Source organism: Polypterus senegalus, chromosome 12 (genome assembly GCF_016835505.1).
Source record: "Polypterus senegalus isolate Bchr_013 chromosome 12, ASM1683550v1, whole genome shotgun sequence".
Lineage (NCBI taxonomy): Eukaryota > Metazoa > Chordata > Cladistia > Polypteriformes > Polypteridae > Polypterus > Polypterus senegalus.
Window position 1 is genome coordinate 134,545,252 of NC_053165.1, and position 25,319 is coordinate 134,570,570.

The window sequence follows — 25,319 nt, forward strand, 5'->3', positions numbered from 1 at the left end:
TACTTTCACCTGAACCCCAAGACACCACCTCTGATTCTGCAAGAGACCCTAAACCACTAGTCTGACCTCTCCACACAGATCCAAAGAAAAACATACAAGGTCTTCAAACTCACCAAAACACCCTGGACACAGCACAGATTCTGCAAAAATCTTTGGTCAGATCCCCGTAGCTCTCACCCTGTAAGTGATACTCCAACCACACACACCACAGTCTTTTTTCCTACCAATATCACGCTCCCACCCTCTAAGGAGTACACCCGAAATGGACCCATGGCTCTCCAGACTCACCTGAGCCCACAAGTTGCTCCACTTCTCAAATCCATATCTCCTGAATTCTTTTAGTGCCCACTTGTAGCTCTTCATGAGGGTCACATCGCAGTATGCAGTGCCCCATCCTCCAAATTCATTGTCCATTTTAAAGAGCCAGCATTTGACCTCCAGGTTACTAGTAACTAGTTGTGCCAGCACTTCATACATCTGCAAAAAGAAGCAGGACAGATATCAGTGACTCAGTATTTTAGATCAGACTCCTTCACTGGACTGCCTCACCGAACTGCTGTGACGTGATCACCATCATGCCAGGGGAGCTACCGAATGCTACTGTCACCAGACCTAATGGATTTCCATATGCAGACCTTTACATATTATGAGTGGGTAGGAGGAGAACTGGCACATGCCTCCCACAGATGGCTTTATGCACAAGGAAACAGACACCATTTGTCTCTTAGTTTTAGTTCTAATAAAGCAGTTACATCAGATGACTGGCTCCAACGACAAAATTCTTGAACATGTAGCTCCACTGCCAGGCAAGACTGAATGAACAAGTAAAGTACCACCTCTATGAAGAAGAATATCATTTGTCCCATCGGGGTATCTGCATAGGCTAATACCAGGCTAGTCCAGCACCATAAAGATAGGCACCACTTGATTAACATGTGTATCTGTATAGTGGTGAATGCCATACTAATTCAGCACCAATAAAATGGGCATCACTTTTACCACCTGAATATCTATAGTGGCTAATGCCCAACAAACCCAGAACCAAGAAAGTAGATACCACTTGACTCATATGGGTATCTATAGTGGGTACTGTCGGACTAATCCAGCACCAACCAAATAGGTACCACTTCTCCCACATGATTATGTACGGTGGTTAAGGCAGGCTAATCAGACACCAGGAAAGTGGGTACCACTTGTGTCATCTGGGTACCTGTAGTGACTAATGCCAGGCTAACACGGCTCTAAAAATACAGGTACCACTCGATTCACCTGGATATCTATAATGGTGAGTTCCATTCTAATCCAGCATAAATTAAATGGGCACCACATTTACCACATGGATATCTGCAGTGACTAATGTAGACTAATATAGCACAAAGAAACTGGGTACCACTTGACTCACATGGTATCTACATGTCAGACTGATCTAATCCCACTTTAGGTACGTACCACTTGTCTTACCTGGGTATCTATAAAGGTGAATGCCACTGTAATCCAGGACTGACAAAACTAGCTCTCCCTGTACAACCCAAATATACAGTATGCAGTGGCTAATGTAGATTAATGCAACACCAAGAAAATAGGCACCACTTGTGCCATCTGGGTATATTCAATGGCTAGAGTCAGGCTAATCTTGCTCTAAGAAGATAGGTACCACTTGATACAGCTGTGTATCTACAGTGACTACAGTGACTGGTGTTATTTGGTTGGGTCAAGTGAGAGAAGGAGAGATGCTATTATTTAATGCCAGACTAATCCAGTATCAAGAAGGTAGGCAGAATTTATTCTACTTGGTTATTTAAAGTGGCTAATGCCAAGGTAATCCATCTCCAAGAGAACAGGTTCCACTTATAATACTTTGAAGGTTGCAGTTTCAAGAAGAAGTCAGTGTCATGTGTTTGGTTGCACTTGTCATAATGAACAGCAAACAAAATGACAAAATAGTTCAAGGCCTCTAGAAGACACATAAAACAGGCTGGGGTCTAATCTAGCTTAACCAGAAAAGGCCTCACCCAAGGCAGCCTGACCTAAACCAGTACATGCAGACTTCCGCCTACACAGACCCAAAAAGAAAATCTGGTTTCAAAGGTTCAAAAATTTTCTTTAAAAGTTCCAAAATTCACATAATACACATAAATGCCCCAGAAGGGAGAGGAACCGTTAAAACCCCTGGCTTGAGAGACAAGTCCACTTCAAAATCATTATGAATGATGATGATTATTAAAACAAATAATATAAATTAAAAAAAATGCAAAGGCAAAAAGGGTTTGCCCAACACTGTAAACCATAGTAACAAAAGTAAACCTGCAATCCGGTAATCCAAATGCAAAAACAGAAACCAGAAAGTCAATACTCACAAGAATGTCACACGCCAAATGTTAATGATCCACCGAAGGACCACTCTCCAGCCTCAGATATACAGGCTGAGGGAGGTCCTTCATGGTTAACATCTGGGTGGTCCCAGGGTGTGTTTTGTGTGTGGAATCACAAGGAACATAGGAGAACAACACAAAATACATAGAAACTAAATAATAAATAAACAGAACAATACTGACATCATTTATGTAGTTAAGGAAAACACATAAAAAGCAGTACATCAATAATAGCACAAATTACAAAAGAAATGAAAATAAACATAAGTCAGGGAGCACATCCTGGCTGAAACATAAGAGTGCTGGTGCTAGCTACTTAAAGACCACTGAGTCAAGTAAGACAATTGGCCAGATTGCACTGGCACAACATCTTCCTTTAATGCAGCGCTTTGTCACAGCAGGGCACTCTGGCCACAGAGATCCATAGAAGTGACCCTGGAACACATAATATCTCCAGAAGTACTCACCTGCTGCTGATTATAAATGCAATATGCCCCAGGGGGCACTGGGACCCCAGCACCACTGAAGAGCCTCTTACTGCCAGACTTGCTGCCATATAGCTGGGCAACTTGGGGAGCTGAACCCAAGATGGGCACACCCAAGGCTTCTGCAACATCCAGGTCATCACTGTGCAGGACGCCACCCACTATGTATGCACTCCTGCCCCTGATGAGGTTCCTGATGCGCTTCAGGGTGCGAGGGCTGTACTTGAGCAATGTGGACAGAGACATGCTGTGAGTCTGGGGAAAAGAGAAGAAAAAAAGAAGCCGTCACACTGCTGAGGACATGTCCTCACTGGCTGGAGGGGCCCCTGCACCATGTTGTACACACCAGATCCATTATTAATAGCCCGCCAGGTTGTGACCTATGCTTTACTTTAGCAGTTTAAATTGATAAAAGCTGCTGCTGTGATGCCACACAATCTTTCACATCTTTAGCATGTCGGCAATGGGCTCCTTGGGAATACGACTAATTACTTCACATCTGTATTTATTTGATCCACGTGGAATTATCCTTCTGTCACTGGCAAAAGATGCTGGCAGCCTTGGATAACAGTGATTCATCTAAGTGACATTTCTGGCATAGTTTACTGCTAAAGCGTCTCGAAAATCAATAGAAAAAAATGAGGAATAAAAATGGCCGCAGCAAGCAACGCTTGTGAGGAAATGCCAGAGCTAACTCCCCTGGATATAAATAACACAGGCAGCAAACGAGTGAAGACCACCGAGGAGCAGACGGAGGCACTCGCGCCTTTATACACACCCATCTGAGGCGATTCAAATTTTACTCCAAGGCAGTTTTGCTGACATAATGAATGATCAGATGCACCGTTGGGGACAGGGACAAGTAAATAAAAGTCCCAATTCAATCAAGTCCACCTTACATCAGCCATAGTAAGTGGTGTCCCAGTCTTAAGTGAGAATCTCCTACACCACTTGTAGGCCATTCACTATGCACTTCCAACCCAAAATGCTTTCTGTTGTCTCACCAACCATTCTGGAAACCCAATGTTCTACAGTACATTTATAAATGCGAGCCTTTGTCTTCTGATATTGAAGGATTATAATTGCTGTCAATAACAAAATATTTGAACAGGCTACCAGATTATTCAAACCTCCATTTGCTGCAGGGCCATAATGCTGACTTTTCAATAAAGTTTCAAATACTGGACATTACCAGAATATGGGAAATTGTTGCCAAAACATTTACTTGATGCAGGGGGTTGCCAGGGATAGAAAGGAAACACAGATGGCACGGGGCTCGCAAAGGGCACCCACAAAACTGAACATTGGGCAAAGGAAGGCACAGTATGGAAAATGTGCAACCGGAAGCAACAGTATAAGCGAGAGACCCTGGTAGACAGTCAGTGATAAAGATAGCTGGCTTCCCTCAGTGTGGAATGATGGGCCCTATCTTCTTTAGATCTTGTTGTTCACTAGGATGCACACACTGGTCCCTCTGATGAGTATTGCTGTGCGCTGCAGATCCTCCAAGCTGCCATTCAGCTTTGGTGTCACTGGAATCCCCTGCGTCTAGATCTGGCACCTCAGGGCATTGTCCAATGGACAGTCTTGAAGCAGAAGTACTGTTGTCTGGAATGGTTATTGGCCTAACTGACCAATCCAACATGTGATGTGCAAATGGAAATTCAGGCAGTTGTGGCTTGTCTGCCACTTGAAGATGGCCTCCTCCTCTGACCTTGTCAGCAGTTGGTACGAGACGTTTCTCGTATAACATGGTTGCTGGTGCAACCACTTGCTCTGTTATTTCACCTTAATGATGGTCTTGGCTTCTTTGAGGGTGATATGTTGGTCTTCCTTCTTTTTTGTAAATCATTGAGTGCTGTGCAGAGTGAAGACACAGCCTCTGCATTTTTTCCAGTTGATTCTGGGGTTCGTCAGGGTTGTGTTCTTGCTCCTACTCTGTTCAATGCTTGCATGGACTGGGCATTGGGCAGGGTCATGGGGGTCTACCGGCTGTGGAGCATCTGTTGGTAAAGAAAGATTCAAGGATCTTGCTTTGCGGACGATGCTGTGATGTTCACAGAGTCAATGGAGGCTGTGATCGGGGCTCTCAGGAGACTGAGCGATGAGTCTGAGTGTCTGGGCTTGCGAGTGTCCTGATAAAAACCAAGATCCAGGCCTTTAATGACCTCTTGGGCACAGCCATCAGCAGTGTGTCTGTCTGTGGAGATAATGCCAACCTCATTGAGAGGTTTACTTACCTTGGCAGTGACAGTCATGTCTCTGGTGACTCTTCCTATGAAGTCAGTAGATGGATTGGGAGATCATGGGGGGATCATGAGGTCACTGGAAAGGGGTGTGTGGTGCTCCTGATATCTCTGCAAAAGGACGAAGGTCCAGGTCTTTAGAGTCCTGGTGCTTCCTGTCCTGCTATATGGTTGTGAGACATGGACGCTATCCAGTGACCTGTGATGAAGACTGGACTCCTTTGGTACTGTGTCTCTCTGGAGAATCCTTGGATACCTCTGGTTTGACTTTGTATCACAGAGTCCCAAATGAGGCACATTACCTGCATTGTGAGGGAACTACAGTTACGGCACTACGGCCATGTGGCGCAATTCCCCAAGACTGATCTATCTTTCAGAATCCTCATTCATGAGGACCCGAGTGGCTGGACCAGAGTTGGAGGGAATGGATGCAACGTCTGCCTTTACCAGCCAAGATCCCAAAATTGGGTTTCTTCCTGTGGTGGGGGAGGCAACGTGCTGTACCAGTGCATGCTCCCCTACCTGACCTGTCCTGACCTTCCTTTGTTAGCAGCTTTGTTGCCTTGTGCATTGCTGTGGGAAGGAATCCACCACATTTTCGACTGTGTGAGCTCTGTATAGGGAGGTGAAATGGGTGAACAGGGGGCTTCAGTTCTTTATTTTTGACAGATTTCAGGGAGTGTATGACAGAAAGGGCATCTAAAATGATGGCGACAATACTGGAGAAATCAGGGCATGTTCTTGACACTAGCTGCATCAGTCAGGATGGCCACCACTCCAGCCTTGTAGATGGTGGAGTACAGACTGGTAGTGAGTGAGAGCCTTTCTTCTCTGCCTCCTAGATACTGTACCTAATGAAGGTTCTGGCATCACCATCCTTCATTGCCTACTCAACCGAGCCATCTCTTAGTTTAGGTTTCTTCAGGGTGTCTGGTCTGGATGTGTTCCATGGTGTAGGCTTTCTTCTCAGCACTGCTCTGGAAAGCGTATCAGGGGTATGTTGGTTTCATCTCATACTGGGTTCTCAAGGTACTTAGAGATTTCTCTGGGTTCATGGTCTAGGACTATGTTTCTCAACCTTTCTGGTGCTGCGACCCAATTTTGCACACATTAAGTGTCTTCACAACCCATCAAGTAAGGCCCCCAGTGTGACCCAGTGGTAACCACTTCAGAGCCCATTGCAATTCACTAGCATTATAAACAATAGCAACTCATGACCCACCAACGGCAGCTTTCAAGCGACCCAGTGGTTGAGAAACCCTGGTCTAGGATGTCTTGAAGCCTTTGTTCTGGGATCCAGACCTGATGTATGGAGCTTGACCTTTGGAGTCTAACTTTAGTTGGTTGACACAGCCTGTCCTTCATGGAGTGAACTTAGAAGCCTTCTGAACTTGATGGCTTGAACCAGCAGCTTTGTGTCTTCCATTAAATGAGAGCAGACAACCCCGAAGTAGAAAAGGCTGCCTTGGCTTCTGAGTCCAAGCTTTTTTGTTTAATGTTCCTGGTTTTGAGTCATTTGATGCACCAACATTGATGGACTGAAAGCCAGAAGTCTACGTGACCATCATCATCAGGTCCTTCCATGAAAACCCTAAATACAAAGAGGACTGTTTGACTAATGTTAGGTAGATTACCCAGAGGGGACTGGGTGGTCTCTTGGTCTGGAACCCCACAGATTTTATTTTTTTCTCCAGCCTTTGGAGTTTTTTTTGTTTTTTCTGTCCACCCTGGCCATCGGACCTTACTCTTATTCTATGTTAATTAATGTTGACTTATGTTTATTTTTTATTGTGTCTTCTATTTTTCTATTCATTTTGTAAAGCACTTTGAGCTACATTTTTTTGTATGAATATGTGCTATATAAATAAATGTTGATTGATTGATTGAGTGTGTGTGTGTATGTGTGTTTTTGTTAAATTTCTGTTGTTTCTATAAAAAAAGAATTTTAGGCCTCGTCCACACTGCTAGGTTTTCATTTTAAAATGCAGATATTACTTTTCTTTTTCACCTTTCGTCCACTCTACTCTGGTGTTTTCAGACCCCGAAAAGCTAATTTTTGAAAATGCTCTCCAGAGTTGTAAACTTCAGAAATTGCATCCTCTTCGGTGGAGAGGTCGATTTTTGAAAACACAGACTTTAATTGCGCTGTTTTTTGTTCACGTTTATTGCATCATTCATCCCTGATTGGATTCTGAGCATTACAACGTGTCACCCTTCACAGGAGACAAATCATATCTCAACGTAGAGGAAAAAGAGGAGCTACTCTCCATGGCATATGCTGTGTTACTTACTCATATTCATCTAAATTGCGTTTTGCGCAGTTTGAATTCTGCATACTTGTGCAAAAGGCAAATAATTTACTGGTTGCCACAGTTTTGTGATAAATCCTGTGGCCGGCGCTATTAACACAAATGTAGGCGAACATTTAGTATGTTACATTTGTTTTCAGTCATTTTGGTGTAGATGGAAATACTTTCAGAAACTACATGAAAGTGTTAGTGTGGAAGGAGATCATTTTTGCTTAATAATACAATAATAGTATGGATGTAGCTTTGGTTAACTCCTCTGGAAGAAAGGTTTCTAAAGAGTGAGAGTGTGTCACAGAGATGGACCACAGACTGCAACATCTGACTGCGACCCAGACGGAGACACTGATCCTGACAGGGACTTAGGGTCAGAATGCCAGACAGAATGTGCCACATTGGTATAACATACTGATTGTGACAGTGTGTCACACTGACAAAGACCCCAGACTGGCAGTGTGTTACAATGTGCCATACTGGTGTAGACCACAGAAGAAGATGGTGTGCTACACTAGCATAGAACCCACAGAGTGGCACACTATCATGATTTGCATTCTTTTATTATTTTTTGTGACTTTACTGAGGTGTTTACGAAAAAATATCTACACGTACAGTAGTTAGAGGTTTCTTAACCCAAAGAGTCTTAGATGTGACCAAAGTTTACACCCAGAAAGTGTTATTTAAAAATTGATTCTTTTTCACAACACCATTTTGTTAACTTCAGGAATGGTTTGTTGCTGCGTTGTTAGTGAAATGACCCAAAAATCCATGGCAGCGACATCATAATTATGGGTATAAAGGTCACAACAAGCACTTCCTTTTTATCTGAGTTTGAGGAAAGAAAAGGAATCAAACAATTTGGCATTTGTTTAGTTTGTAGGAGTCAACGAATGTTGTGTTATGAGTTCGATTTCGGGTTTTGATTTGGTTTTAACGGTCACATTGCTCACTTGGCTCAAGTTTTATCTCCTGATTATTTTCTAAAACCGTTGCTGCCTTTCTCATTTTGGCAGTGCACACTCTGCCAGAAAGGTATAAATGAGTGAGAGTGACAGCGTGTCGCCCTGGAGTAGACAGAACCCTGACACTTAGTACTTGTCACAATGGTTAGATGCCAGACAGGGTGTGTCGTATTAGTTTTCAGCACAGATTGTGACAGTTTGTCACACAGAAGTGGACTTTAGACAGTGTCTGCGCGTCTAACTGGTACTCACCCCACATGCCACCATAGTTAAAGTGTGACATTAGGTCCCAATAATATACTGTATAATACAGGCTTATAGGAGCACTATTGTCACACATACGATGAAACGTTTACTTGCAACATGTCACCACTCTCCAGCGTCACGTTCAAAACCTCTGCTACCCTTACTTGAAAAACCTCAGAACAAATTTGTTACCACCAATGCAAGTGACACCCAACATGATACCAAAACATCTAAATAAAATACAACTTACAACAAATATATTATCTGGGAGTTTAAAATGATTGGTCCAGTTAAAATGTCGTAGGCAGCGATGAAGATTAATTATTTTTAGCGGGTCACGGTGGTTTGTATATATATATATATATACTGTATATATATATATATATATACTAGAGGGGCCAAGCCCCCCTTGCTTTGGCAACCAGCCCCCAGTTACGGTCTGGTAGGCTGCCCCACTTGAGGCCTGGTAGGCCCTGGCAGGTTGCTTCGGTTGCGCCTTGGATGAAATAGATCCATTGTAAATATCTCAAATGATGTTTGAAGATTTCCAACTATCTGGAATTTCTAAAGTCTCTGTAATGCTGTTGCCGACTTCTAATAGCCAGTTTGCGTGTTCAATATCAGATGATCTTATAAAAAACCACGACTTTCTTGATATTTTAGTTTATAATTTAAAAATAGAATAAGAATCTGAAAATCTAGCAATGTCACATTCAAATTTGATAAATTCTGAAAAGAATGATACCAAAAATATATATCTAGGTTTTAAAATAAGCCAGATTTAAAGCATGACATTACTCTCTATATATAAAATACTAAGCCTAAAAGTGCAACGATTTTGTGCAACGATTTTATGTGACTTGTCATGCTTTAAATTAGGCTTATTTTAAAACCAACATATATATTTTTGGTATCATTCTTTTCAGAATTTATCAAATTTGAATGTGACATTGCTAGATTTTCAGAATCTTATTCTATTTTTAAATTATAAATTAAAAAATATCAAGGACTCACGTCCTGCAAGATGAGACTTAACCAAGAGTGCCAAGAGATTTAACTACGCCCAGGGCTGGATACAAAAAAGATAAAGAGTAGGACAGCTGCTGAACAGGCTTTTAAAAGTTTGACGCACTGGGTGAGATGCAGATCATGCGGCATGGCAGCAGCTGTAAGCCAGCAGCTGATCGAGCAAAGAGGAGGTAAAAATAAAACTGTATATGTTTCCAATTGTATCACCGTTTAAGAGGGGGTTTCGGAGGAGCGACCACATCTCCTTGGGGTGCATTCAGCACCCCGCTTCACAACGTGAGCAGCAGACTGGCCGCAACTAGGGGTTGGGCACCAAAGGCGTCGGGGGGTTGTCCCCCTAGTAAATATATATATATACATTTATATATATATTTATATTTATATATATATATTTATCTGTGGTGAGCTGGCACCCTGCCCGGGTTTGTTTCCTGCCTTGCGCCCTGTGTTGGCTGGGACTGACTCCAGCAGACCCCTGTGGCCCTGTAGTTAGGGTAAGGCAGGTTGGATAATGGATGGATGGATATATTTATATTGTGGACTTGAACCCGGACACAGACAGACGGACATCTTATGTTCACCCAACACACGTTTATTATACAATATTTACAAACAAATAACGTCAGTGCACTTCCCCCAAATGTCCAGGCCTCACAGTCCTTGTGCCTTTCTCCTGGCTGCCTCCAGTCCTCTCTCCAGCTCTGTCCACTTCCACCCGACTTATGCTTTCGACTGAAGGGAGGCGGCCCCTTAAATAGGAACCCGGATGGGCTCCAGCTGCTTCCCGGCACTCCTCCGTAGACATGCCCCAGTGTGGCGGAAGTGCCGGCTGCGCACCCAGAAGCCGTCTGGGTGTCCCCTGTCGTCTTCCCCCCAGCACTTCCTGGTGTGGCGGAAATGCTGGGCTCCAGGGATATTCAGGCACCGGGGCGCCGCCTGGTGGTGGCCACGGGTCCCTACAGGGCTGGGCTTCCAAGCCCTTTACCTGAGGCCCCCAACACAACCAGGGCGGAAGCCCCCTCACGGTCTGGAGGAGGCACAAGCCCTCCTCAGGTCCTCCTGGGCGTCCCGGCCGGATGCCACAATATTTATATATCTATTATTTTTAATTATGACTATTATCATGACTTTGTTACAGTGCTCACTTTTTCATTTTGTTATGCCTTTGTTTTCATTCTTATGCTGCATGAGATAGCATTTCTTGGGCTCTGCTAGGAGAAAGGCAGAGATAGTTTTTAAGTTTTACAGAGACCTTTAGAAGAGGAGGGGCAACATTCCTAGTAAGATACTGATTGGTTTATTGTATTGAAACAACATTATCCTAAAATGACAAGAAGTGCAGGTGAGACCCCACGACCACTGGATCCCAGACATGCTGGAGCACCATAGCTCCTGATCTGCTCACCCCTGGGACTTTAGAATTGCTGCCCTCTGTAACTGTCCACACTTCAAAACTCTGCACACTCCTAAAACATCTGGGCAGGACAATAACAGGAGCTCCAAGGGCAACTCAGCTGAGTGCCGCGTTCTTCTCTGTTGACTTTTATCTTGGATCTCCTCGACTGTGGATTTGAATGCCGAAAGATTCTTTATACAAGCTAAGTATAAATGTAATATTTGTGTTGTGATCGATTTGTGTTGTTGATGTAGTTATAGTGGCACTGAGGTGGCACTGTAAGTGGAATAACCTTTCCACAGTGCAATTTCCAGGTCTGAATCAGGCCTATCCGAGGAGCTAGCGCTCCCTGCTGGACACTAATGTGATACTGACAAGTTTGACTGGAAGGGAACATCAGACAGAGATAGTGACAGCAGTGACACTGCATCACACTAATGCAGACAATCACACTCATGTAAAAGGCCAGAAAAGCGACATTTTGACACAACCCCAGAAACTGACCTGCACCATGTGCCCGGGATTTGTTCCTGCTTTGCGCCCTGTGCCGGCTGGGATTGGCTACAGCAGAACCCTGTGACCCTGTGTTAGTATATAGAGGGTTGGAAAATGACTGACTGACTGACCGACCATGTTTAGACCCCATCCTCTGACATCTTGTCACATTGTATAAATTCCACACTCTGACATCATGTCACATGGTATAAATTCCTCACACTATCACAACAGCACAGACCTCAGATGGTGATAGGCACAGTGGGGCACACAAGATAGATAATCATCGCATATAAGCTTCAGACCATGACAGCATAGCACGCAGCTTTAAGATTGAAGGCTGTTACAATATATGACACCTGGTAGAGATCCATAACATTCAAGAGTGTTACTGTGACATTGAGTTATTCTGAATTAGATCCGAGTTAGTGGCATTGTGACACAGGCAGCAGCCACAACACATGAACTTCAGAAGAGGTCATCCACCTGAAGCTACGCATATTCGGGCCCAGCCAGCACTTGGATGGGAGTCCATTTGGGAAAAGCTTGGGTTGCTGCTGGAAGACGTGTTGGTGAGGCCAGCAGGGGGCGCTACTCTGTAGTCTGAATGTGGATCCCAGGGCAGTGGTGGGGACACAGTACTGTAAAAACTGGCACCATCCTTCCGGTGAGAGATAAAACCAAAGTCCTGACTCTGCGCTCACAAAGGCTCCCTGGGCATGATTCGAAAAGAGTAGGGTGTACCCTGATTTCCTGGCTAAATTGTCCATCATAGCTTCCTTCATTCTGGTCCCCTACTCACCCCCCATTCTCTTAATAGGCCATCTTTGTCACTACTTCACCACCTAATGACAAACATGTGGTGATCAGACTGGGACAAGAATGGCCAACGTAGCCTGACGGTCTGTTTAAATCGCTTTCGCTTTATTAACGTTACTAACAAATTAATTATTGTGTTGTTGGTACTGTGTGCCACACTATTATAAACCCCATAAATCGATTGTGTTTCTGTCTCATTTAGCGACCAAGATGTGACAGTGTGTCATGCTGTCAGCTCCAGAGTGTGACAGTGTGTATCACAGGTACAGACCCCGGACACCTGCAGTGTGTTACACTAGTTAAACTTTAGACTGAGATAGTGTGTAACGTCACTTTAGAGCCCAGAGTGTAACAGTGTGTCACATCATATGTCCCTCAGGCAGCCACAGTGTGTCACACTAATTAAACCTTAGATGAAGACAGCGTTTCTATCTCCTTTAGCCCCCAAAGTGTGACAATGGGTCACTTTAGTATAACCCCAGAAAGAGCTGGTGTGTCTTGCTGGTACACACCTCTGACAGTGACCACATCAAAGAGTTACTGACCTAGAAATCCAAACTTAAATTACAAACTCACCCGGAAGTGATCAATGGCTTCTGGAGTGATGATCTTAACCCTTTCGTCTGAAATATCTGACGTGAGCCTCAGGAATCTGTGGTAATACTGCAGCAAGTCGTCCCCCAGTTGCACTGGGCTCACGTAGATCACATCAACATCGGGATCTGTTAACACACTCAAGAAGAAGGACACGGATAAGAGGCTGGACAGCTGGGACAGCAGCTCTTTTGCTTCTTTAACTTAACCGGCACGGCAACCCACAGGAGGCAGAAGGATTCATTGGCATTCTGTGCTTGTGAGATTTACTCAGGCCAGTCTGTGCTCAAACCTTCACTGGATTTACAGACTGGCCTCCGCTTCACTGCCCCATAACACATCCACAATAGTGATGTCAGTGTCCGAAAGGCATAACGAAGCCAACTTGTCATTCTTTCACAGTCCCACCTCAATTCAATAAGACACATTTTAGAAGTAGTATCTCTATCATCCGTTATGCTAAATAAGTAAATGTTGGAAGCCACTGCCTACTTCCCTAATTGTATTAACTTTATTATTCTGAAATGTATAGAAAGCAATCTTTCGTACAGGCAGAGACTGACAAAGAAACACACAGGAAATGTAAGCTCAGCACGGGGTCCATACCTTGGATATCACACAGGCGTCCCATCTGGAGATTCTGCTCGATGTCAAGGTCTGTCACGCAGAGCCGCTGCGGCAAAGAGAACCCTGATGGAATGAGCAGAAGGAAAATAAGCAAGCGTGGGGTGTCCAGGCTTGGAACCTTTTAAAGACAATTATGGGTACCAATGCAGTTGAAAGCAAGGGCGAGGTGGGGGGTCCTCAGGTGGTCATCTGTCAGACAGCGATTACTTTCAACCCTTTGATCAGAGGAGGTAGCGCAGGCTGGACAAGAGGCCAGCTTGTGTCACAGTGCCACCTACTGGCTGGGATTCCAATTTCATGGGGATATGGACTGGCACCGTTCAACTGACTTAAAACAGCCGACTCGGGCCTCAAGACTCTCCAGTGGCGCCGTTCTGGATGGGACTGTGCTGCAGAGCAGCTGGCCAGGGCCTCCTCTGAGAAGAGCTGGCCGCAGAATCCTCTCAGGCCGTGTCGTGGTCCGGCTGTGTGCTGTCACCACCTTGCTTGGCTCTTTGGAATTCATAAAAGTGATGATTTAATTACATTAGGGCTAATTAGCATGAAAGTGCGGGTTATTTAAGCACAAAGAGCAGCTCTACCCGACTTCTTAATTATTCTTGTTCACACAGCGTTCCCTCTCACTAAGGCACCCTAAGTGCAAATAAAGCGCCCATCTGCTCGTAATTAGAAGGAAATCATTTCAGACAATGTAGCTCATCGTTCTGCGAGTGCGTCTGATTAAAAGCGGTGCTCACACCACGGTGGAAAAGGAAGAAAAGGTGCCTTTTGTCCACACAAACACACACACACTTGCACACAAAGCATCACGGACTCGTACAAAGCAAAAGAGTATACACAAACAGGCCTACACACAGAGGTGCTCACTCCCACATGCACACACACACACACACACACAGAGCAGAGACAGAGATGCACAAAAACACAGAGCCACGCATACACAGGGCGAGACTGTCATGCAGCCCCACAGACGCCATGGCACAGATAGGGACACCAGAAACTCAAGTACACCAAGGAATACAGAATGAGGGATGAGCAGATGGATTCTGGGACAGCCACGCACCCCCACACACAAGTCCAGATATGGAGGTGGGCTTGCAATGAAACAGGCCAGGACCTACCCTGAGCTGCACAGTGGAGGTACACACACACACACACACACACACACACAGATGTGCATAGCGAGCCAGCCGCTCACACACTGTCTCTGCGACACACACACGCACGCACACACGCATATATCTCTTTGGCCCATTTCCTAGAAATGAAAGTGAATTACACCAAATCACTAGCAGCCCCGTGTAATGACTTTTATTTGCTTAATCTCTAAATGAAATGGTGTTTCAGGCGAAGGCCCCTCCGTATTATTACTCTCATCATCTCAAGAAGATTTTCCTGCCGAGACCAATTTGAATAAGACAAGGGGCCCTTCCTGAACTCAATAACGGAGTCCTAATGTGGCGGCTAATAGAGGTGCCTGATGGATCTGTGAGCGGAGAGCAGAGGTACCTAATGATGGGATGTGGATGATAGTCCTCCTGGAAGTCCTGATGTGATTCCAGTTGGCCGCCAGATGCTAGAAATCAAGACAAACATTGATCAGTGACAGGAGCGCGGGAAGATTCATCAAGTCAACGGCAAAAAGAAATCAGCTTGCCTTTACTTGCTCTAAGAGAAACAAGCCAGGCATAAATTATATGAATTAATTTAATTACATACTTAGAACATCTTCCCCAATTAATTCAATTAGGCGGCTACATGACGCCACTGGCAGGGGGAGATTAGAGGAGGCTCGCTTAATTAACGGAATATGAATGTTTAAAGCACAAAAAAAAGAGGAGTGAAAGCAAACAGAAATGAAGTTGTGAGCACTAATTAAAAGGCCGCCTGCATATAGGCAGGATGACAAGAGAAGGAGGCAACGTTGGAACAAATTGAAAATGCCGGGAGGGACTGGGGGGGTTATGCAGCTCCTGGTATCAATGGGAGAATTGATTTTCTGACAGCTCCAGAAAACACACAATGCTCAGGCTATTCTTTATCGCCTCCACTGACAGGCTTGTGGTTTTCTTTTTAGGAGGTGGGGTGATGAGAACAGGCTGCATCCCTGATGAAGAGCTAAATCTTTTGCAGGTAAGACAGGGGCTCTATGATGTTGGATGTGGTGGTGGTGTAGGTAGGCAGGCCTGTTTGAAACAGCTGCCAGTTCTGCATACCTTGGCCCTAGTGTGGAACATCTCCAGGTGTCTCTTCCGCGATTCCTTCAGGGCCTTCTTCATCCGCGTCATCTGAGCATGGAGGAGCCATGAGATGGCAATCACGCCTGCTGCCCACCTCTGCCGACGGTACTTGACATAGTCGCCCCGAGCTCTGAACCTTCTCCAGCAAGACTGAATCTTTATGGCTGCCATCTCGGTGCCATTTTGACCTTTGTAGCGCTGACCAGGCCGTTGTACAAGATCCCGGACAGACTCCTCATTCTCCAAAACAGACAGCAGGCTTTCCAGTGTTGGCAGACCCTCCAATTCCAAGGCAACTGCCAGTTCTGCAGCCTTTTGGCTGTTAACTACTGCCATGGGAACAGCATAATCCTTTAGGAGCTTTAAAAGATGCTCTAAAAAGGACAAGATGCTTCCCCAGGACAGGAAGTAGCATTGCTTGAAGGCCAGGAAGTCTGAGGCTGTGTCATCCAGAATGCCGTTGCAAATCGTAAAGCAAAAATCCGAGGAGCGTGCAATGCTCATTTGCACTGGTGTCACAGAGGGGGACTGTAAGAGACACAAAGAAGAACATGTTAGAAGAATGGAATGGGAGAGAATAGTTTGAAAAAACAGAGAATCTGATGGAACATCTCATTACTTACTGAAGAAGCCAGCTCCCAGATCAGCCAAATATTTCATGGACTGGCGCCTGATTAAAAAATTATATATATATACTAGCAAAATACCTGCGCTTCGCAGCGGAGAAGTAGTGTGTTAAAGAAGTAATGAAAAAGAAAAGGAAACATTTTAATAATAACGTAACCTAATTGACAATGTAATTGTTTTGTCATTGTGATGAGTGTTGCTGGCATATATACATATACATATACATACATATACATATACATATACACACATACATATATACAGATATCCATATATACATAGATATATACTGTAAATATACATATAGATACATATACATATATACATACATATATACACATATATACATATATATACACATATACACATATATATATATAACAAAATACAGCACTCCACAGTGGAGAAGTAGTGTGTTAAAGAAGTAAAGAAAAGGAAACATTTTGAAAATAATGTAACATGATTGTCAAAGTAATTGTTTTGTGTATTTGGCGGCATCGTCACAAAGTTGTTTTCGTAGCTGCATCAGAAAATGTACCACGACGTCTGACACGCCTCCTTTTTACTGTTTTCTCACAGCTTGGATTGCTGCTGTCATATACACACACACACACACACACACACACACACATACATACATACATACATACACATACATATCTTCATATATATATATACATATACACATATATATATACACATACCTATCTACATCATATATACACACACATACATACATACACACACACAAATTATATATATACTGTATATATATATACACATACACATACATACATACATACAGGTAAATATATGTGTATATATACAGTATATATGTATGTTTCTATATGTGTGTGTATAGCTTTGGTCACTGAGTGCAAGGGAAAAATAATAAAATGTAGTCTATAAGTTATTAAACAGTAAAACATTAACGTTTTAAGAAGTAAAGATACATTGAGCACCACTGGAGTGGTTTCGGGTAAGCTACATTTTAAAGACGGTGTAACAGAACAGGTAAGTAACTAACAGCAGCTAAAATATATATGGATCATCTCTCGGTAGTTGATCCCTTTTGAAAGGCGCTACACGATGGCTGTGGTAAAGAAATTACATTTTCTATGTGAACGTCCAAATTTCTGCCTGTGGTAATGTGCCTTACCGTCATTACCAGCAATTAAAGAAAATTAGTTTTGTGTCCTTTGCAGTGTTAAGAGAGAAAGGCTTTGGTTTGGGATAAAAGGAAAAAAAGGTGTAAAGAAAGGAAACTTGCCTTTTTCTTTAATATAGTGTAGAGAGATGTCTTCGCTGACGATATGAGTGTCGCCATGGGTCTCGTGTAGACTGGAGAGACGGCCCTGCCATTAACTGGCCAGGATGGCACTGTCGGTCCTCAACTCCTGTGCGTGTCTTCGTAATCCGACCTGACGACCTCATAATCGTATACGTGTAAAAGAAAGTGCGACGCGCCTTAATATTAGTTTGCCGCGGTCTAGAAATGGGATCCCGTGTTTACAGTTGTCTGGGCTATAGCTCATGGGAAGGGGGAAAAAAATTAAAAGTGTTTACTTTCACTTAAGGCAGAAGCGCAGTCAGCTTCTCAAAGGCCGGCACAGATACGCATGTGCGCGCCGGCTGCCCGACTTTTGTAGTATTTTTGCAGTGCAGGAAACGCCACTTTTGCAGACACGTTCATGTGAGCAAAACTCTCCACGCTCTTTAGATGTCTTGCTTTCTCTGCGTACTGCGTTCATAGTCAGTTCACGTGAGCCGCTCGGAGTACATGCATCGAAACTTCTGAGCTGTGCTTGTGCTATCTCATGTGATTTCGCGATGTCCATGGCTTTATTTAATGTTAGCTAAGACCCGGCACTTAAATATTTCTCGCTACAGCAATTTTAACTCTGTTACAAAGTGATCCAAAGTCTCGTTTTTACCTCGTGTCTTCTCATTAAACTTGTATCTCGCGAATAAAGTATTTGGCGTTTTTCTTCAGCGCTCTTTGGGGACTCTTCCTTCTTTTCTACGTACTGCGGTCACAGTCAGTTCACGTGATTACGTGGGAGGCGTGATGATGTCACACGCAGCTCCGCCCCCCCACGGGCTAACGTCCATTACAGTATATGGAGAAAAATAGGTTCCAGTTATGACCATTACGTGTAGAATTTCAAAATGAAACCTGACCAACTTTTGTAAGTAAACTGTAAGGAATGAGCCTGCCAAATTTCAGCCTTCTACCTACACAGGAAATTGGAGAATTAGTGATGAGTCAGTGAAAGAGTGAGGGCTTTGCCTTTTATTAGTATATATATCTAAACAGTTAGAGGTCAGAACCCAGGCATAGGAAACTGTGACCAATGACAAATATTATCAAAATCTGGCAGGGGAATGGAGGATTTTACTGACCAATGTTAGCACTCACAGAATAATGGGGGAACTCATTTACCCTCACAGATTATCTGAAGATCTCATGGAATAGTTTCAGGATAAAAAAGAAAATATATACACACTAAAGGTCAAAAGATTTAGAACAAATTTTAATCAGTTGAAATGCAATTAATGACCTAAAATGGTGAAAAGGCAAAAAGTAAACTGCCAGAGATTTAAATTTAAACTTTAGGTTAGCAAAACGTGATAAAAAAGGAGATTTCAGATTATCACAAATGGGCCTTCTTCAGGGAACAACTAATAGGTTATAACCAAAAGATATTCTGCAGCAATTAAAGTAAATTAAGCCATGCAAGTTGAAGCAAACAATTTGCACAGGCGCCCCAACTTCTGTTGATTACTTAAAACCCTCTCTGTGTCTTAAAGCAGAGTTGGAATGGACTGTGTTACTACACCCTCTGAAGTCCTACTTGGACAACACCAAGTGTAGGTTTTTCATTTAGAGAAATTGCAAAAAAAAACCAAATCAAAGTGTCCGTGAGCATAGTGGAGTCCTATACAATCCAAAGGGAATTGGAAACTGGAAGAAAGAGGTTTGGGAGACCCAAAGTCAGAACCCAATCAGAAGACATGTTTCTGAGTGTCACCAGCTTGTGTGATCACAGGCACCTCACAGCACAACAGTGGAGGTCAAAAAAAGCAAAATTCTCAGTGCATATTGTGAAGAGGAGAATTGTTCCAGTCTGCAGTAATCCACAGCCGGTATTTCAAGGCCCTATTTTGTCCTTTAAGGAACGGCCACTCACCCTGTCAAACCTGTAGCACAAAGTAGTGTGTATAAACAGATAGAGCGCAGAGCCAAGATGAAGGAGACACTGACCAATGACCAATGCCACTTACCCACTGCAGCAACTTTGTTTTTAGGAACCTATGAGCTCTTCTATGACATAGGTTAATGGCCCCTTGTGGTCCCTCGCCACTTTCGTGTGTTGAGTTCCCACTGCAGAATAGGAACTGCAGCCTTCATGTAAAATATGTGAAGACTGATGTGGTGTGAAGCGTGTTCGAGAGTTCATGGCGGACAACGTCAAACTTTCATTGCGATATATTGACGCAGCGCACTAGGGAGGCAACTATGAAGAGTGCGGCAATCCATTTTCAATTTTAACTCTTCATACTCCAAACTACTAACAGATATGTAAGATGGCTCCAGTGGTTCTAGTCAACCAATCAGCACATTTCATCACACGAACCCCACTCGCAATTCTTCCTGGTTGAACAAAAACTACACACCCTGCGTCATGGTTCAGCCAGCATTTTTCCCCTGGCTAGTGTTCAAGTTGTGTCTCTTGTTTGTTTTGTTTAATTTTATACCATTTATTTGTATTCATGTTTAATTTATTTATTATATATATTTTTCTATGTGTGGGTTGGTAATGGCGGAATGGCCTTTGTTATGTGCCATGTGTTTTTTGGGTGACTCCCCAAGGGCCGGGGGCCACCTGCCAAACACTGTAGAGAATGGTCCTCCACCTTCTATGATTCCTCATGGTTCATTCAAACACACTAGGAACTGGAGAGTTTTGTGAGTATCTGTGCCTTTCCCATGGCTTCCTGATTTTTCTGGAGTTTTCTGCTCTGTTTTTCCAAACATTCAGAGACAAATGATTCTGTTCGGAGAATGCTTGGGTACTGCTGGTTTGACTTTGTGTCAAATGAGCAGTTGCTCATAGACTCCCAAATGAGGCACATTACCTGCATTGTGAGGGAGTGTCAGTTACAGCACTACGGCCATGTAGCGCAACTGCCCAATAGTGATCCGGCTCGCAGAGGCCAATGGGACACCCACATAACATTTGGCTGCGGCAGATAGATGGTCGTTTTTGGAGGGTGGGACTGGACAGTATGTTTTCCTGGGGTGTTACCAACCAGGATCCTGGAATGTTTCTTTATGTGGTGGGTGCAGCAATGTGTCATACCAGTGCATGCTTCCCACCTGACCTAACCCAGCTCTGTTTTTGACCTTGCCTTTAGATTTTCAATTGGGACTGTGTTTATTGATTTTTTGAAACCACTGCTCTGTGTTTGACCATTGTGGCCTTGTGGCTTGTGCCTCTTCCAGACCGCGAGGGGGCGTCCGCCCTGGTTATGTTGGGGGCCTCGGGTGAAGTGCTTGGAAGCCCAGCCCTGTAGGGACCCATGGCCACCGCCAGGTGGCGCCCCAGTGCCTGAATATCCCGGGAGCCCAGCACTTCCGCCACACCAGGAAGTGCTGGGGGGAAGACAACAGGGGACACCTGTCTGGGTGCACAGCCGGCACTTCCCGCCACACTGGGGCGTGGCTACGGAGGAATGCCGGGAAGCAGCTGGAGCCCATCCGGGTTCCTATTTAAGGGGCCGCCTCCCTCCAGTCATCAGTGGATGTCGGGTGGAAGTGGAGAGAGCTGGAGAAAGGACTAGAGGCGGCCAGGAGAGAGGCACAGAGACTGTGAGGCCTGGACATTGGGGGAATCGGTGCAGGAGGCATTGTGGAGTCTGCGGTGGGACTTTGTTCACTTTGAATTTTGTTGCCTTTCCAGACAATTCTTTGTGCTCTTATCCTTGCACAGCCTGTTGTGAAAATAAACCTGTTAGTTTATAAAGACTAGGGGGCTTTGCCCCCTGCTCTCTTTGCTTGCCAACCCCCGGGCCTGCGCTACGTGCCACCCCCTTTGGGGTTCTGCCGCTCGGGTATGGGGATGCAGATGTAGAATTTACACAGATTGTTATTTTCATGAGAATTGTTACATATGCCTAATAGAACTAACTATTTTACATTACAGTGAGTAATTAACCATAGTAAAAATAGTAAAACAGAATAAATTGAAAATAAATTATGTTTCACGTTGCGTTAGTTATTCGCTGCGTAATACGATTTCGTTCTGTTTGGCTTTGAAATTAACACACAAAAACTTTTTAAACTCACACTTTAACTGTAAAACTTCAGTAAAAATTATTTTTTGAATTAAATTTTCGTCAATATCTCATTGAATTTTGATTTTGTGTTTGGACTTTCATTGTGACAATGCAAAGTATAACTGCCCATGAATTGAATTTTGTGTCTTTCTCTCTATTAAATAAAATGACTTTTTCGAATTTTTGGCCCTGAGATTTGTTAATTTTCTTTGCAAAACCTATTCTAACGGGAAACAGTTAAAGTTTTAATACGAATGCCATATCAAGATCTCCTTTGGTGTATAATGTTATCCCCTGAAGATGTACTACATTACCTTTCTTGGATACATCCTTCATTCTACAGTAATGCGTGCGGTGGAAGACCGGATGGTGTTAACGGTTGTAGATATTCTTCGGGATATTGTAAGTTTATGTTTTCATCTTCCGCACCATCACCACCAACTTTTTCAGCATAGTCTATTGATACGCATTTAACCAATATGCCGTGCAACTGATCAACATTTTTGGCATTAATTCGTTTGATTTCATCGTTTCACTGTGCTAGGATTGCCCGTGTACTCATTTCTTCTGCTGATATCCCTTCATGATGAAATTCTTCAATAAGATTTGGACATACTACGTCTTCTTTAGTTGGGAACTTAAAGTTAGGAAAACATTAAAATCTATAAGAGCTGAGAGAGCAGGAACTGTATCTGTCAAAAGCATTCACACAAATGAGAGGTGAGGGGACCGTGTATATGGTTGAATATGGTTGAGAGGAGGGTGTGACTAGAAAAAATCTCCAGGCCAAAGTCTCGTCTCTCGGGATTGAAAAAAATCTCTTCAAAAAAGTCTTGTCTCGTCGCAGGATTTGTTTTATATAATAGAGAGGTTTCTCTTGGGCCTTTGGGATTCTAGTCAGGTTTTTATGATGGTGTTTTCTCCCCTCTAGTGGGCAATTTTTAAAAAGTGCTTTTATCTACAGACTCCTGTAGATCAGGACAACCTGGAGTAGGACCAGGATCTAACTAATAGAAACTATAAATACCCTGAGTTGCTGCAATGGAAAAGATACAAACGTTCCTGAGTTTCTAAAAAGTCTCTGATTCCTCAAAAAAGTTCCTGTGGTGGGAAAGTGCATAAAGATAATTAAAAGCTGATAGGACAATGGAGGATTTTACTGACCTATGTTCACACTCACAGAATAATGGAGGAGCTCATTTAATAGCATCACAGATTACAGCTCATAGAGCAACTGTGGGTAGATCTCTTGGACTGGTGCTGAGTTAAAATAAATATATCAAAACAGATAGGGCTCAGAACACAGATGAAGAAAATACTGACCAGTGACAAAGTTCATCAAGGGCAATGGAGCATTTTACTGACCAATGTGAGCATTCATGGATAATGGAAGATCTAACTGACTAGCATCAGAACTCACAGACCAATGATGGATCATACTGATCAGTAATCTCAAAGAGCACTGCATGAACTTACTGACCAATGATTCCACTCATGGTATCACAGAGGAGCCCAATAACTGGCATTAGAACTCATAATCAAGTGGAGGATCTTACTGATCAGTGATGGAAGTCATTGCATAATAATGGAGCCCAATACCTGGCATAAGAACTCTTAGAAGAATGGTGGATCTTCCTGACCAGTGAGAGTATTCTTACCATAATGGAGGAGTTCACTGATCAGTTGTAAAACTCAAAGGCTAATGAAGGGTATTAATGGCCATTGTTGAAGCACAAAGAGTAATGAGGCCACTCATTAATCAGCCTTGCAGTTCACTGGGCAGTGGAGCTCCTCAACGGCCCACTTTCAGCTACTTGACAGCGGAAGTTCTCTTAACCCCACGACAGCTCACTGATGTGCATCTTACTCTTCCAGGGAAGAGCAGGAGTAGAGCTCACTGACTTTTTGAGAAGCTTGCAACCCAGTGGAGGAGTTTATGGAGGACATTAACTGGTGAAACAAATCACTATGTAGTTATGGAGATTTTCTTTTCAATAATTATGTAGAATAGCATGCGCCTGAACAGCTAAGAGGACAATTCTGAAATGTAAAAGCGGACAAAGTCCATAAGCCATCATTTTCATCTGAGTAAGTTTTTTAGGAGTGATTACTATTTTAAATAATCTCTATACAGAAATTTAATTAGTGAGCCTCCACTTGAGGTCAAAAAGCATCACCATTTCTTCTAGCTTGGTTGTCAGAGTCACTTAACTAATGCTTCCTTCAACATCCCAGAATGCCCACAATCAAGAGCCACCATTGAGGTACCTTTGGTTCACACGTTGTCACAAGACGGTTTTGCTCCGACTGCCTTAGGCGCTGCCTCTGAGCCGATTTTATAGAAGCAAGTGATGGTGGTGGGGCAGGAATCCCTTTGTGTGCCACCACAGAGCCTGGTTCTCCACCACTGATGGGGTCTGCCCGTATTACAACGTCAGCTGTTAGGGATGCAACACAAACTGTTAGGGGCTAACACTGCATGTCCTCTTGAAGTGACCATGCAAAGTATTCTTTAGTATCACAGTATATGCTAACTGTTGCTGTATTTTAGCATGCAGTGACCAGACTTACTTTTGGGGGTGGCCAGAAGCTTCTTGTCTCTGTCAAACAGAAGAGCTGGCCTGGAGCTGACAGGCAGCTGATCGACGCTTATCTGAACTGTAGGAGGGTTGAGCCCTCGTTCTTGAGGGCCTGATACACCTGCACAAAGACATAAAACACAAGTGATGTTCTTGCACTATCAACAAAGGGCTTTATAGGCTGGAAACGTGCCATCCACAAATGAGAAACTGGATAAGAAGACCTTAGATAGTGGGGGATACTAGTGAAAAGAAGGAGAATCTGGACAACGGTGATCACTGTGGGAATCAACGGAAACTGAAAAGTGGTGAAGAGAGGTTGGGAATGGGAGAGACTCACTAGGCTGACCTTAGTGAGGGGTATGGAAATCTGGAAAAAGCCTCCTCTGTTGTAGGGTCATTAATGTCACATGTACAGAGGAGCACTTTGTATGTGTTAATCAACATGGAACTTGTTGCCACTCTCTGACACCATGACCAGTGAGTACTACTGCTATATCTCAAAACTTCTGTCTTCTTTACCTGAACAATCCCATTGAAAGCCAGAAGGTTATATACAGAAATTTAAAAAGTAGGAGACTCTAGAAAGAGGTGGAAAGAGGCAACACGATCTGGACGTAGAAGACCGTAATGAGAAATGTAGTGGACCTCATTGTGTGTCTACTGAGGGAATGTCACCAAAGAGCATTGAAGAATATAAAACTGACTGAATCGTAAAAGACAGCAAATTCTAAGTAACAGCAGATGATACTGAAAAGCAGAAAGCCTCTTAAAGAGTTAGCCACCGCTCAAGAAGTAGCAGATTATGAATTCATGTAGGGGTAGCTCTCCATGGGAAAGAGTCTATGATAAACATTGATTATTTATTGACTGACTGATTGTGTGACGTATAGGATGTGCTCTTGAGTCAAAGTCAGGCAAACATGTAAAACGAGAAGGGTTTGTAATATAAGGGAATG

The 25,319-nt window shown here is 43.6% G+C and overlaps 1 protein-coding gene across 2 annotated transcripts in view; it reads right to left on the reverse strand.

The window, feature by feature from the left end:
* iqch (IQ motif containing H) overlaps window positions 1–25,319 on the reverse strand; it is a 98,991-nt gene that overhangs the window by 32,156 nt on the left and 41,516 nt on the right. For both annotated transcript variants that reach the window (XM_039773511.1, XM_039773512.1), the window contains exons 7-14: window positions 24,353–24,481; window positions 24,050–24,219; window positions 15,791–16,342; window positions 15,084–15,150; window positions 13,554–13,637; window positions 12,930–13,075; window positions 2,840–3,112; window positions 289–477 (exon numbers count right to left, since the gene is read on the reverse strand). In XM_039773511.1, coding sequence (XP_039629445.1) covers window positions 289–477; window positions 2,840–3,112; window positions 12,930–13,075; window positions 13,554–13,637; window positions 15,084–15,150; window positions 15,791–16,342; window positions 24,050–24,219; window positions 24,353–24,481 — 1,610 coding nt within the window. The remainder of the gene's footprint in view (window positions 1–288; window positions 478–2,839; window positions 3,113–12,929; window positions 13,076–13,553; window positions 13,638–15,083; window positions 15,151–15,790; window positions 16,343–24,049; window positions 24,220–24,352; window positions 24,482–25,319) is intronic.